Source organism: Heliangelus exortis, chromosome Z (genome assembly GCF_036169615.1).
Source record: "Heliangelus exortis chromosome Z, bHelExo1.hap1, whole genome shotgun sequence".
NCBI classification, from domain to species: Eukaryota; Metazoa; Chordata; class Aves; order Apodiformes; family Trochilidae; genus Heliangelus; species Heliangelus exortis.
Window position 1 is genome coordinate 231,367 of NC_092454.1, and position 12,142 is coordinate 243,508.

The 12,142-nt window shown below is 40.7% G+C and overlaps 1 protein-coding gene across 5 annotated transcripts in view; it reads left to right on the forward strand.

Annotated features, from left to right (window-relative positions):
• LOC139790132 (alpha-protein kinase 2-like) overlaps positions 1-12,142 on the forward strand; it is a 103,386-nt gene that overhangs the window by 47,085 nt on the left and 44,159 nt on the right. For 4 of the 5 annotated variants that reach the window (XR_011723410.1, XM_071731531.1, XM_071731532.1 and 1 more), the window contains 7 exons: positions 2,545-2,692; positions 3,087-3,214; positions 3,342-3,377; positions 5,535-5,809; positions 5,934-6,022; positions 6,985-7,202; positions 9,042-9,090. Coding sequence is in view for 4 of the 5 variants with exons in the window: in XM_071731531.1 (XP_071587632.1) it covers positions 2,545-2,692; positions 3,087-3,214; positions 3,342-3,377; positions 5,535-5,809; positions 5,934-6,022; positions 6,985-7,202; positions 9,042-9,090 (943 nt within the window). In the remaining variant the exon portion in view is untranslated. Of the gene's footprint in view, positions 1-960; positions 1,171-2,544; positions 2,693-3,086; positions 3,215-3,341; positions 3,378-5,534; positions 5,810-5,933; positions 6,023-6,984; positions 7,203-9,041; positions 9,091-12,142 lie in introns of those variants that run through there. The other variant, XM_071731533.1, reaches the window with a different exon arrangement.

A 12,142-nucleotide genomic window follows, 5' to 3' on the forward strand; every position in this document is an offset into this window, starting at 1 on the left:
AATTTCTGTCCTTTCCCATTGTTCTGGCTACAGTATGAAATTCAAATTTGTTAAACACACTGCAAGCCTCCTTTAGTCTCAGTCATGTCAGCTAAGGGTTTCCTGCCCTCACTCATTTTCATTTCCACTTATGTGAAGTTAGTAACAAGAGCTGTGCCCATGCCACAGAGCTGAATGCTCCTCAGCATCCTTTTCCTAGCTGGCAGATATATTAATTTATGAATGTTTTAACCTGTTTGAAATAGTTACTTTTTCATTTGTCTCCTCATGCAACTTTTCAGGGATGCATGGCATAATGGTGTCACGTAGCTACACACAGTGTAGCAACTGCAAGCCCAGGACTTGGAAGTGGTCTTGCTTTCACAGGGCTGCATTCCCAGTCCTGCTTCTATACTGTGGCTCCCAGATGCAGTTACCTTCTCCTGGTTAACAAATCCTCTTATTACTAGCAAAGTAGTATTGTTACTAGTAGGGTGCCACTGGTAAAACTAATGTTTTGCAGTCCTCTCTAATGACTGAAGGCTGGTTCTACATTACCTGTTCACCACTGTTGGGTCACAGATGACACCAATGAAATCAGCAATATTAAATTGACAGAGAAAACACATAATGGAATTGAGATTCAGGTTGCTTGTCAGAGGCTCTAGGAGATTGGTAACATGTAAAACACAGTGCAGACAGAAGTAACGGGTAGACAGATGAGGTATTTGTGATTTCTGTGGGTACTTTACAAGGCCTAAGGTCTTATTTCTGCTTTTTGACATGACATTTCATGTTGACATAATAAAATAATGTAGTAGATCAGAGCAAGACTAAACACTAAAGTAGCTGCACAACTGTGAAGCTTTTCGTAGATTTTAATTGCTGTGCAGTCTGGTGAGAGTTCTTCTTTTCATTTCACATTCAATCACATTTAAAAAAACCCAACTTTTCTCTGTTCAAACATGTGTCCTTTACCAGAGAACCAGATGTGTGGGAGGAGAGACATGTTCCTTCAAAGCACAGCAAGCAAACTGCAATTACTGAGAAATGCCTGATCATTTTCGATGTACCTGAGGCTGTGCTTGAAAAACATTATAGACATTCAGGCTTGCATCAGATACGACTGAGTTTTCTTAGCCAGCTTCTGATCTGCTTCAGACCAAAGTGAATGCATGTTTGTACTGCAGAGAAGTGTGTGGACCTTTGCCCAGCATTATGGGCAGGTTGGTATGGTTAGTCTGGTATATACTCGGTGTTCTCTTTTGTATTATTTTCAGCTGCAGGAGGGACAACTTTGTGGTTGGGGCAGGGAGTCTGGAGCCTTTAGTTCTATTTGCAGTTCTGTCACATACTGTCTGTGTCACTTTAGCCCTGATTCAGCAAGATTCTTAGTCCTAAGGACTTAAGTGACTACAAGTTAAACATAGGAGTGAATCCCAGGTGCTTGACCCTTTGGGTTGGATCCGGCATTCCTTCAGCATTAGACAGGGAAAGTTAGACTGCAGGAATGGGAATGGGATCCCCAGGGGACATGTGTCATGCCAGCTCATTCAGAGTGCAGCAGCACAGAATTACTGAAGGAAACAGAACATCTTGCATTTTATACCCCTTACATCTGGCAGGGGTGTCTCGTGAGCATGGGGATGTGTCACTATCCTAAAATCTTTCCCTTTCCTTCCAGTTACCCTCCATCCTCCCTCATGCCATGCCCATATGAAAAGACATTGGCATGTTCTGTGAGCCAGTAAACAAGTCTCAGCAGAGACCCAGGCTATCAGCACCTTCCCCAGACTAGGCAGAGTGCTCTCTCTCTGTAACCTGAGTGATTCTTGGGTTTGCTCTGCCTGGTGGTCAAAGAACCGTGCCCCATGGCTGGAAATTTTGGGGCTTTCTTTAAAGGTGGGAAATTCATCCTTTGAAACTGAAGAGTGAAGGGAAGGCCACTGACATTACCAAATGCAGATTGCTGACCATTCAGTCTGGGTCCCTCCCTCCATCTGTGTTTTAAAGGCAGTGGTGCTATCACAGCACCATTGCAAAGAGTCTCATCCTGGCAGTCTGAGTTAGGTATATTCCAAGAACACCCTGGAGACTGAGCATCTCCTGGGATTTAAAGTCTCTTCTCTCAAAGGCTATTATTGTCTAAAAATGTCTAATAGTTACAAGTATTCAGTTAATATGAACTCTTATTATGTATCCATATTGTATGCTCTACCTTTCTGTTTCTTTTTTTTTTACTGATAAATCCATTTGGTCCTTTAGTCAATGAGAATGTGTTTTGGTTCAGAAATAATTTTATGTTGATGCCTCTTCCTTGGATCCTATTCCATACATTCAAAATCCATATGCATTGAAAACATTTACATTGACTGTGTGGGGTACTGAATCAGTCTTCTAAAACCTCTGTATTAAACCTCAGTTTCTGCATCAGAAGAAATCATAATTAATTACCAGTGTTGCCAGATTCATATTCTTAACATCTGCAGATAATTCTGAGATTAATCTAAAAGGACAAAATTATATCATTACCTTCTAATCCTAACCTGTGGCTCTTCTTTCAAGCTCCCAAGCTGCTGAAGCAAATCCAAGCAGAGTTGTTCCCTGACTGCTCTGGAAATATTAAGCTATGCTGTCAATTTGGTGACATTCATGGTGACTCCACCATTACATGGACTAAAGATTCCAAGTTACTAGCTCGACTCCAGAGAAGGTGAGTGCATGTTTCTGAAGGAGCAGAAAAAAAGCAGAGGAACAGAGAAAGCTGAGTGACAAGTCAATACTGAGGAACAGCACACAATGCTTTGGGCTTTCATGTGTTCATACTTCACGTATTTGGCCATGATATTGATGGGAATATGAGAATGCCTTTTGATTTGTGTGTGATTTGATTATTTTTTTATTTAGCTGAGGTAGTTTTCTTTCCGAATGTGTTAGGATCACCTATTGTGAAACACATAAGAAAATATTCTGTCTGCTTGCATGGCATTTGAATCAGTCTTTGCAGTGAGGACAGAAATTCCACGGACAGGAAGAGAGCTATATGGGAGAGTTGGGAAAGATCTTTTAAAAGTATTCATGTGGAAAATTAACATATTTTTTTCCAGTGCCCAGGATGACTCTCCTGTATCTTTGGCTATAGCTAAAGCCAGTAACAAAGACCAAGGAATGTATTACTGCTGCTTGAGCAATATGTATGGAAAGGTGACTGCTGAGTTTAATCTGACTTCTCAAGGTAAATTCCAGTTTCTAATTTTGATAAATCATCACGATGGCAGTTGCCATTCCTTCTTCTTCTTTTTTTTTTTTTTTTTTTTTTTTTTTTTTTTTTTTTGCTCAAAAATCTGTTTGTTTTCTTGTAGTACTGGAACATCTCTCAAGTTTTCAGAATTGTGAGGGTGAGTACACACATCTGCTTGAATGTGTATTGAGATCTTTTTTTCTTCTGATTTCCAAATAGAGAAAGAGTGAAAAAATATAACCAGGCTGAGACATTTTGACAGTTACCCCATGGGAAACTATGGGAATCCACTGAATTACTATTGTGGTTTTCTGAGCTGCATTTCCCATTTTGCACTCACCTTTTCTGTACCATCAAAGGTAAAATTCACTTTAATTCATGGGAGTTTCATTGGTGAAATACCCTCACATCAGGTGGAATGGTTTGTGCAGGCTGGTGGAGTACCCACCATGACAAACTATTGATTCGAACTTGACATTTAACTTCTTGTTAGCTTGGTCCTTAGCACAATGCATCCAGTGGACATTGAAACAGCATCACATCACAGGGAGGCACAGACACACACAGTACTGAGAGCAGGAAAACTTGCCAGTGGTGGGTGAACACATGGCCTTGGCAAGTTGCCTGCCATGTAACTTTATTCCAGGAGAAAAACAGGCATGAAGATTTGGAATCCTTTCCCCATATGTTAACTTGTGTTTAATCACACAGCACGTCTGGCTGTGCTGCAGCTAAAGATAGTGCATTGCACATTGGCTTATCAGTTCTGGACACACTGTACTGATAGAGTACTTCAGTTGGCCAATTGATTTTTCTTCTTTTTCTAGAAGAATAAAAGTAAATGTTTAGTTCCTTGCAAAAATAAATATAGGAGTTTTTGTGTAGCAGCACTGTATAGTTTTGGATCAACAGAATTTTCGGTGGAGTTAAGGAGCCTTCTGTTTCTAGCTTTAAATGTGCAGTTTCCTCTGTGCTTCAAAGAGCCAATAGCATACAGAATCTAAACCAGAGGCAACTACAAAGGGAGCTGGAAGGAATTCACTGCTGCATAATAGATACTTTTCATTCTCTCACTTATGTTTTTCTCTGGTGTTCCTTGAAAGGTTATAATTAGAGAGACTTGAAGTGCAGTTAGAATTTTTTAGTTTCTCTCAATGCTTATCCTTATTTACATCTTTTTCCCCTTTATATTTTTTACCATTTGTATTCCAGTGATCAACTAAAAGGGTGAAATCCATACTCCTGATTGAGTTTAGGCATAACAAACTTTGGCACACATTCTTATTCTACTGGCACCTTCAAAATCCATAAGTAGAGGGATAAGAGGGATATTACTGCATCAATTTCTCCTGAATATAAAGATCACTAAAATGAATGTATTTACTTTTTGCTTGGAACTTGACATGGTCATTTATACAAATGTGGTTCTTATTCAAAGTTACCAATGAAATAAAAATCTTGCTGTTTTCTTCTGTCTTTGCTAATGAACCTGTTTTTAAGCTGGTGTTTGCCAGATTGAAAAGAAACACTTCACCATGCCTGTCTGCAGTGGTTCTTATTCAAAGTTACCAATGAAATAAAAATCTTGCTGTTTTCTTCTGTCTTTGCTAATGAACCTGTTTTTAAGCTGGTGTTTGCCAGATTGAAAAGAAACACTTCACCATGCCTATCTGCAGCACTGGAGCTGATGCAGTGAATGTGGCTGGTGCTGGGAAAGGCATGTGTCCCTTGTGGTCATACTGGATAAGGACCAAGACCTCTTTCAGCTGAGTGCCTCTATGAACACATTGGCATAATCTTTCCTGGAAAACATTCCAAGCTGAAAGCTAAAACAAGCTGTGGTTATACCAGTGACTTGTGGCTTTTCTGAAAAGACAGTCTAGCTTCAGAAGAATGTTCTCTGAGCACACTGGGCACAGAGCTATGTTCTACATTTTAATTCCTATCTACACTCACAGCTGCACAGTAGCTGATTACTCTCTCTGTCTTCCCAAAAATGCAGAGTTGGCAGGATCTCTTTATTCCTGTAATGCCTCTCTAGTTCTCAGTCAGTTTGCCTTACTTCATGTTAATGAAGCTGCAGTTTACAAGAACAGATTTTGTGATCTGTACCTCTGTTTTTGGTGTGTTGCACTCTGTGTTCTCTCCTTATGAGCCTGGGCTGCCCTGCTGGCTTTAAGGGGCAACAAGCTCCATTTGGAGGAGCAGAGTCCCAGCCCCACGTTAGGCCACGTATTCAATTTCCACTGAGCATTTTCTGCAGTACTCTATGGAGAAATACATTTGTATGGAACAAAGTGGTATTGTATTTCAGGTGTGGAAGAAATTGAGTTCAAGCAGCTCATGTTTGGAGAAGATTTCATCAGTGACAGCTATTTTGGTGGGAACCTGCATGGAATAATAGCCACAGAGGAGCTTCACTTTGGGGAGGGCATGCACCGGAAAGCTTTCCGGAGTAAAGTGATGCAGGGCCTTGTGCCAGTGTTCAGCCCTGGCCACCTCTGTGTTCTCAAGGTGCACAATGCTATCACATATGGGACCAAAAGTAAGGATGATCTAGTCCAAAAGAACTACAAGCTAGCACTGCAGGTAAGCTTGCCTTGCCCTGTGTAAACAAGAATCATGGGGAAAAAGCTGTATTGCAAATATTTGAACTGATGATCTGTTAAATGTTTTAAGTAGTGTTCTATAAGTATGTTTGGTTTTAACACAGGAATGCTATGTCCAGAATACTGCAAGAGAGTATGCAAAGAGATATGCAGCTGAAGCTAAATCTTTGGAAGGCTTTGGGGAAGTACCAGAGTGAGTATATACATATATATTATATACATGTACATATATGCACATATATATTGTATAATGGCACAGTTGCCCACTGACTTATAGAAGTAATTACTAAAGACAGAGGAATCCTGAGAACAGTGTTACAGCTGGGGTCATGACCTAAATAATGAGAATCAAGGTGGTGAGAGAAATTCCATTTCCATTACAGAAGGTAGTAAGGAGTAAAGACAGTAAACAGAAGGCATGATTTTGATATAAATTCACAGGCAATTATTGACGTTACAGAAGTAACACCAGTAGGTGATACTACTGGTATTATCTAGTAACAGCAGGAGTGGATAAGTCAGGCCTTCTAACTTTCTATTAAAAATGAAATCTTGAGAGAAATCATTATTATTCTGAAGCTGGTATTAAGTCACTTCTGAGGCAAGTTTTCTATGTACAGAGAAGCTTAGGCCAGAAGGCTCAATCCTCATTGAGCTTTTTATCATTATCAGAAGTGTTTGCTAGTTTTGGACATGTCAGCTTTTAGAAATGTAGTTTGAGAGATCCTCCCCTTGTACTGGTCTTTGGTGAAGCTCTTTCTGGAGTGGGTCAGGTTTGCAGGGCTTAGTGTCTCACAAAGACTGAATCCTGTATCAGTCAGCCTGAGCAGCTAAAGCAGTGGTACTCCCAAGTAAGCAAGCACCCTATATTGTGCAGAGTTTAGGTTTTGGGAGGTAGTAGGACAACATTAGCAAGCATACTTTGAAAAAGTTTATGTCTGAATAAGTAATCCAAAGAAATAATCACGTAGAAGATAATGTGATTATATTCTAGAACTACTTAGAAGACCCTGGTCTTTTTCCAGGTGTCTCCTGTCTTGGTTTAGACTTGGTATCTGTTCATTCAGTCTCAGATCACTGGCCACTTTATCTGTTTCTTGCTCCTTCATTGACAGAACTTTCTTGATTTTATTAGTTTTTATCCCTTGATTTCAGGATCATTCCTATTTTTCTTGTTCATCGCCCTGCTAACAACATCCCCTATGCGACAGTGGAGGAGGAGCTGATTGGGGAATTTGTGAAATACTCTGTCAGGGATGGCAAGGAAGTAACTTTACTGAGAAGAGACTCAGAGGCTGGCCAGAAGTGTTGCACCTTCCAGCACTGGGTCTATGAGAAGACCAATGGGAACTTGCTTGTCACTGACCTGCAAGGTGAGTTGTCTGAATGGGGGCAGTATGGGGGCAGTATATTTCCTATGGTAGAGGCTGGTGAGCACTCACAGTCAATCCCTGCAACTGCAGACCTTCAAGAGACTTATTTCTGAGCAGTGTTCTGTGTGCTACTGGCAGAGCTGCCCGTGCTCCTTCCCTCACCTTGTAATGGGCAGAGTCTTCTCCAGAAGAGCAGACAATTCCCTGGCCCTCTGCCTGTTTTATACACTGTCTCATACAGGTCAGAATAAAATATAGGAGAATTAGAATATTTTATTAATAGCCTCTTTTAAGTGCACTGTATTTATTTGTGGGTATGTTACCCTAGGGAACAGAAAGACTTTAATTAAATGTCTACCACGGCAGCAGGGCATAAAACACAAACCTATGCAGTATTACCCTTACCTAATCAGCAGAGAAAGGTAGTTTTTACCTAGTTTATGTTATTATAAGAAGACAGTTCAGAAAAGCAAATCAAATCTAACACTCTTCTCTGGAGAGTTATTCTTCTGAATGTCTCCCTGGTAAATCAGGGCACACTCTATGAGTCGAGTCTGGTTTATTGGTCCACCTCCCAGAGGTTTATGAAATGTCTTGAGAATTTAAAGACCCCAGTTGTTAATCCTAGTTTTTCACTTTTTCTTATATTTAAGTCCTTATCAACAAGCTCTCAGCAGTGGAATGCTCCACATTCAGGCTAGGGCTGGAGAAGTACGTTTCTTCAAAAAAAGAATGGGGATTGAATGCCTTCATTGCATTTACTAAATGCTGCCCTTCTGCTCCCATGGGTGTGACTCCCCCTGACTGCTGAGATGCTGGGCCTGCACCCAACACAGCCTGCACAGATGTATTTGAAACAGAAAGACAGGGCCTTGTTAAAAGAAACCAAATAAAGGTGGGTCTTAGAAAATATTCCATATTCTTTAACAAGACAAGACAGGAAAATTATCAACAACACATCTCAGCAAGACCCCTAGAGTAATTTAAAGGGAGAAAACCCCCCAGAATCATACCTTGAGGGAAGCACAAAAGCAAAAATGGTTTCTGAGCCCCTATTAATTTTTGCTGCCACAAAGGACAATATACCTGCTGCTGCTGAAGAGAAGCATCCCTCCTCTCTGATCATCTTCTCATTTGGCTGCATTTTTCGGGGATACCAGTTGAGATTTCTGAAGGTATTCTCCAAGGAAAATGGTCTTGAGACCATAATTTTCCTCTACAGAAAAAACCTGAACACACAGGAATGGGTTTTGCTTACAAACAAGACAACAAAGGGACAGGTCAAAACCCCCAAGTTTTGGAAATACTGAGTGAGAAAGAGATTTTTGAATCTCTCACCCAAAAATTAACAGTAGGTTTGACTGACCTGTTGCTATTTGATTAGCAAAGCAGATATGGAATTCCTACTGATAAACATTGTAGTCCAAGTTTGCAAAGCATTGAAACCATGAGGCCTATGAATCAATATCCCCATCTCTGGGCAGGTGCATACACAAAAATCTTGTATGTTTCTCAATATGCAGTCATCTAAGTGTAACTCCTCCTTTCCCTCTACTGGCTGTCTACACAGGAAGCAAACAATGCTCTTGTTCATCACCTTGCTGTCTGTGAACTGCTGGTGTGAGGCTGACTTGCAGAAACTGCTAGTGACACAGAGCATAAATGTCTTGGTTTTGACTGGGGCACTTTAAAATATGTTGAAAAAATGTTGACAAATAATTAAAATTGTGAATCAATAAATAATATTTAATGTTTCTATATGTAGAAATCTTGAATATTGAAGGTATTCTTAGAAATTCTAGTGTAATATAAGCTCTCTGTTTCCTTGCTGCCTTGTAGGTGTAGGAATGAAGTTAACTGACGTTGGCATAGCAACACTGGCCAAGGGGTGAGTGAAAAATTGTTTCTCAACAGCATGGCTCTGCTTTACTCATCTGTCTCTTCACCGTGTAAATATGCTGGGGAAGGGTGCACTGGAAATTTATTCTTGTTTTAACTTTGCAAAGAAACAATCTTTATCTGACTCCTTTAACTTATTTTGTTCGTATCTATGGGAGCCTGCCTGTAAGGGAAACATTTATTTTGTTCTGAAAGAATGAGGCTGTGGCAGACTGGGCTTTGATTTTCCTTCATGCCTCCCTTTAAAAAGGCTTACTCAGAGGGCATTTCATGAGTGAAATCAAAGTCTCTGGTGACCTACAAGCAAATAAGGCACTTCACTTGGTGCTACATTAGCTGGAGGAAGGTAGGGCTGAAAGTGCAGGGCCAACACTGGTTCCAGGCTGGGTTGCAATGAGAGGCAAGGTGTTTGTGCTGTCCAGAGCTTCTAACCATGGAGGAAATCTCAAAGCCAGGATGCTGCTGGAGCCAGAGTTCCAGATGGGCTTGCACTCACCAGCACCTGCCCAGCAAATGCAAAGGCAATGTCAGTAGCAATACCTATCTGTCCCTACCAGAAGATCCTGCTGCCAGTAGCTGAGGTGACCCTTCTCCCCTCTTACTCTTCCACTGGAAGAAGAGAGGTTCTCTACCACAGTCCTCTGGGAAGAAGATGTTCTGAAAGGGGACGGAGTTTATATTGCCCTTTTTGCAAGGAATTTAAAGGGATGATGCAGGGACTGCATGAGAGAACACACCTGAAATCTCCTGCAGCCAGCAAAAGTACCAAAGCTTTGGAGTATGTATTTATGACACAAGCTTTTATAAAGACTCTTTTCTCAGTTTGGAATGATGTGAGTTAGCTCTATAGCAGGCAATGACCATAAGCTTTTCTTGAGTTTGTGTTCTTGTTAGCTCCATGGATAGCAGGAAGTTGTTTATTTAGCTTTGTATAGGCCCCTTACCTGATAAAGAGGAAGTATGTTCAGGGATTTGATTGTATCTCTTTCCCATCTCTCTCAAAAGCAGAAATTCCGAGCTATAGCAAAGGATCTGTTCATAATATTTATAGATATATAAATATCTATAATATAATAATATAATAATATTTATAATATAAATATTTATATAATATTTATACTATTTCCTAGTAGTTTTGCCATGGCTTCAGGTCTTTCTTTGGAGACTTAAGCATGTGTGTAAAGATATAAGCCTTCAATGGTCTCACTTTCTTCCATTTCTAGATTTCTGTTAATTAAAGCTTCTAGTTATACCATAGTATAGTCCTACTTAAGTAAATAATATATTATGCAATTTTTATGATTTTAACTCTATTGTTAGGGAAGGTACAAAGCTGATTTTTTTGTGTAATTGGCTGTAGAAACTCCCAGTTTCCAGCCCCAGTCTTTGCAGTGGTAATGATCTCACTGATGACAGACAAGTCCTCTGCCTCCAGTTCTTCTGAGCCAGTCACATCAGGGCACACCAAAAGATACTTGGGAAATGCTTCTGTAATCCTTGATGAATGGAAGAACATCCATGTTGTTCCTGGTTGGAACAAATAGAATCCTAATTTCATTCTATGATTGAACTTGTGATCACAGAAAAAAAAAAACTGAGAAAGAATCCATCTCCCTCCCTCACCCTTGCCATGCTCTATGTAGTATCATTGAGTGTTCAAATAACCTAGTGACATAGTACAATCTGTTATTGATGAACCTGCAAAAGCAAATATGGCAACTGCCATGAATTATTCATGGCCATTATTTATCCTCCAGTGTTTCTTATAAACCAGGCACGATAAACAGGATATATTAAAATTTTGTAACTATATTCAGCCTTGCTTATAGCTGTTAATGATTTGTTGGGGGTCCAGACTCATATTCTGAGCCTGAACAAACATGCCTGGATGAGTATTTATGTATCCTTTGTCCTCAGCTTTCTCCTCCTTCCTGTAGAGGCTGTGGAGAGATTGATGTATTCAACAATTAACACTCTCCAGAGCAATTCTTATCTTTTATCCTTTCCATGTCTGTTCTGCCAGTGAATTAGAAACCAAACGGACCTAAAGCAGGAGGTCATTTATTCTGTGCTGAAGTGTCTGCAGCGCAGTTTCTGTCAGCAGAGGGCGAAGCCTAACCAGAAACCGAAAAGCCTAGCAAGTAATTTTAATGTAACCACTGGGGTGCACCAGAGTCAGGCGAGCAATCTTTTACATAAGGGATTGAGAAGATTCTTCGAAGAATGTAAACAAAAATAACACAGCACAGTGACTAACTTCTGAGTGCAAGCAGTGAGCCAGTTCAGCAGCTGTGCCCAGGTGCCCAGGTATTTATAAAAAATGCTAAAAACAGAGATGAAGGAATCAGCAGCATAGTGCCCCACAGTCATGATGGTAACACCAGTGCTGTTTGCCAGATGTGGATCTGAAATTTTCTGTGGCCTCAGGGCACTGACAAATTTTTTACTCAACACGGCAGCAAGAGGCATTGGGGAGTTAAAGTGTGGGGACAAACCCAACATTCCCTATTCAGAGTGCAGGAAGATATAGTTTGGGTCAACCCCTAAGCTGTCAAGTTTGGGGATGGAGTTCTGTCTGAGTGTTATTTGTCAATCATCTATCTAGTCAGGGAATGAATAGTGCCTGCTGTGCAAGGTAACAGACTGGTATTTTTCAGGGCTTGGAATGGTCAATAGTTGGGTGTTACTGAACACAAAACACAGGAGACCCATGGTGGGCTGCACAGTTTAGAATCCATTCACTCAGGGAGACTTTTGCCCCCTTACACATAACACAAGTTAAAGCAGTGCAGGTCTCTCATTAGGTCTCTCCAGAACAAATGATGCCGTCTGGAAGCACACAGAGGAGCTTTATGGAAGCAGTGACTAGCAAACAGCTGGGAGAACTCATCTGGAAACTTTGGTCTCACACCTGTAGATCAGTTTTTCTATGGGCAGCTCTGAGGCTCAGGGCTGTCTGCACACTGCAGACCCAAACGAGGCTCATTCCTGCCTCTCAGCTTCCAAACTGGACAAGGAGTGTTACCTAGGCCACATCTGTA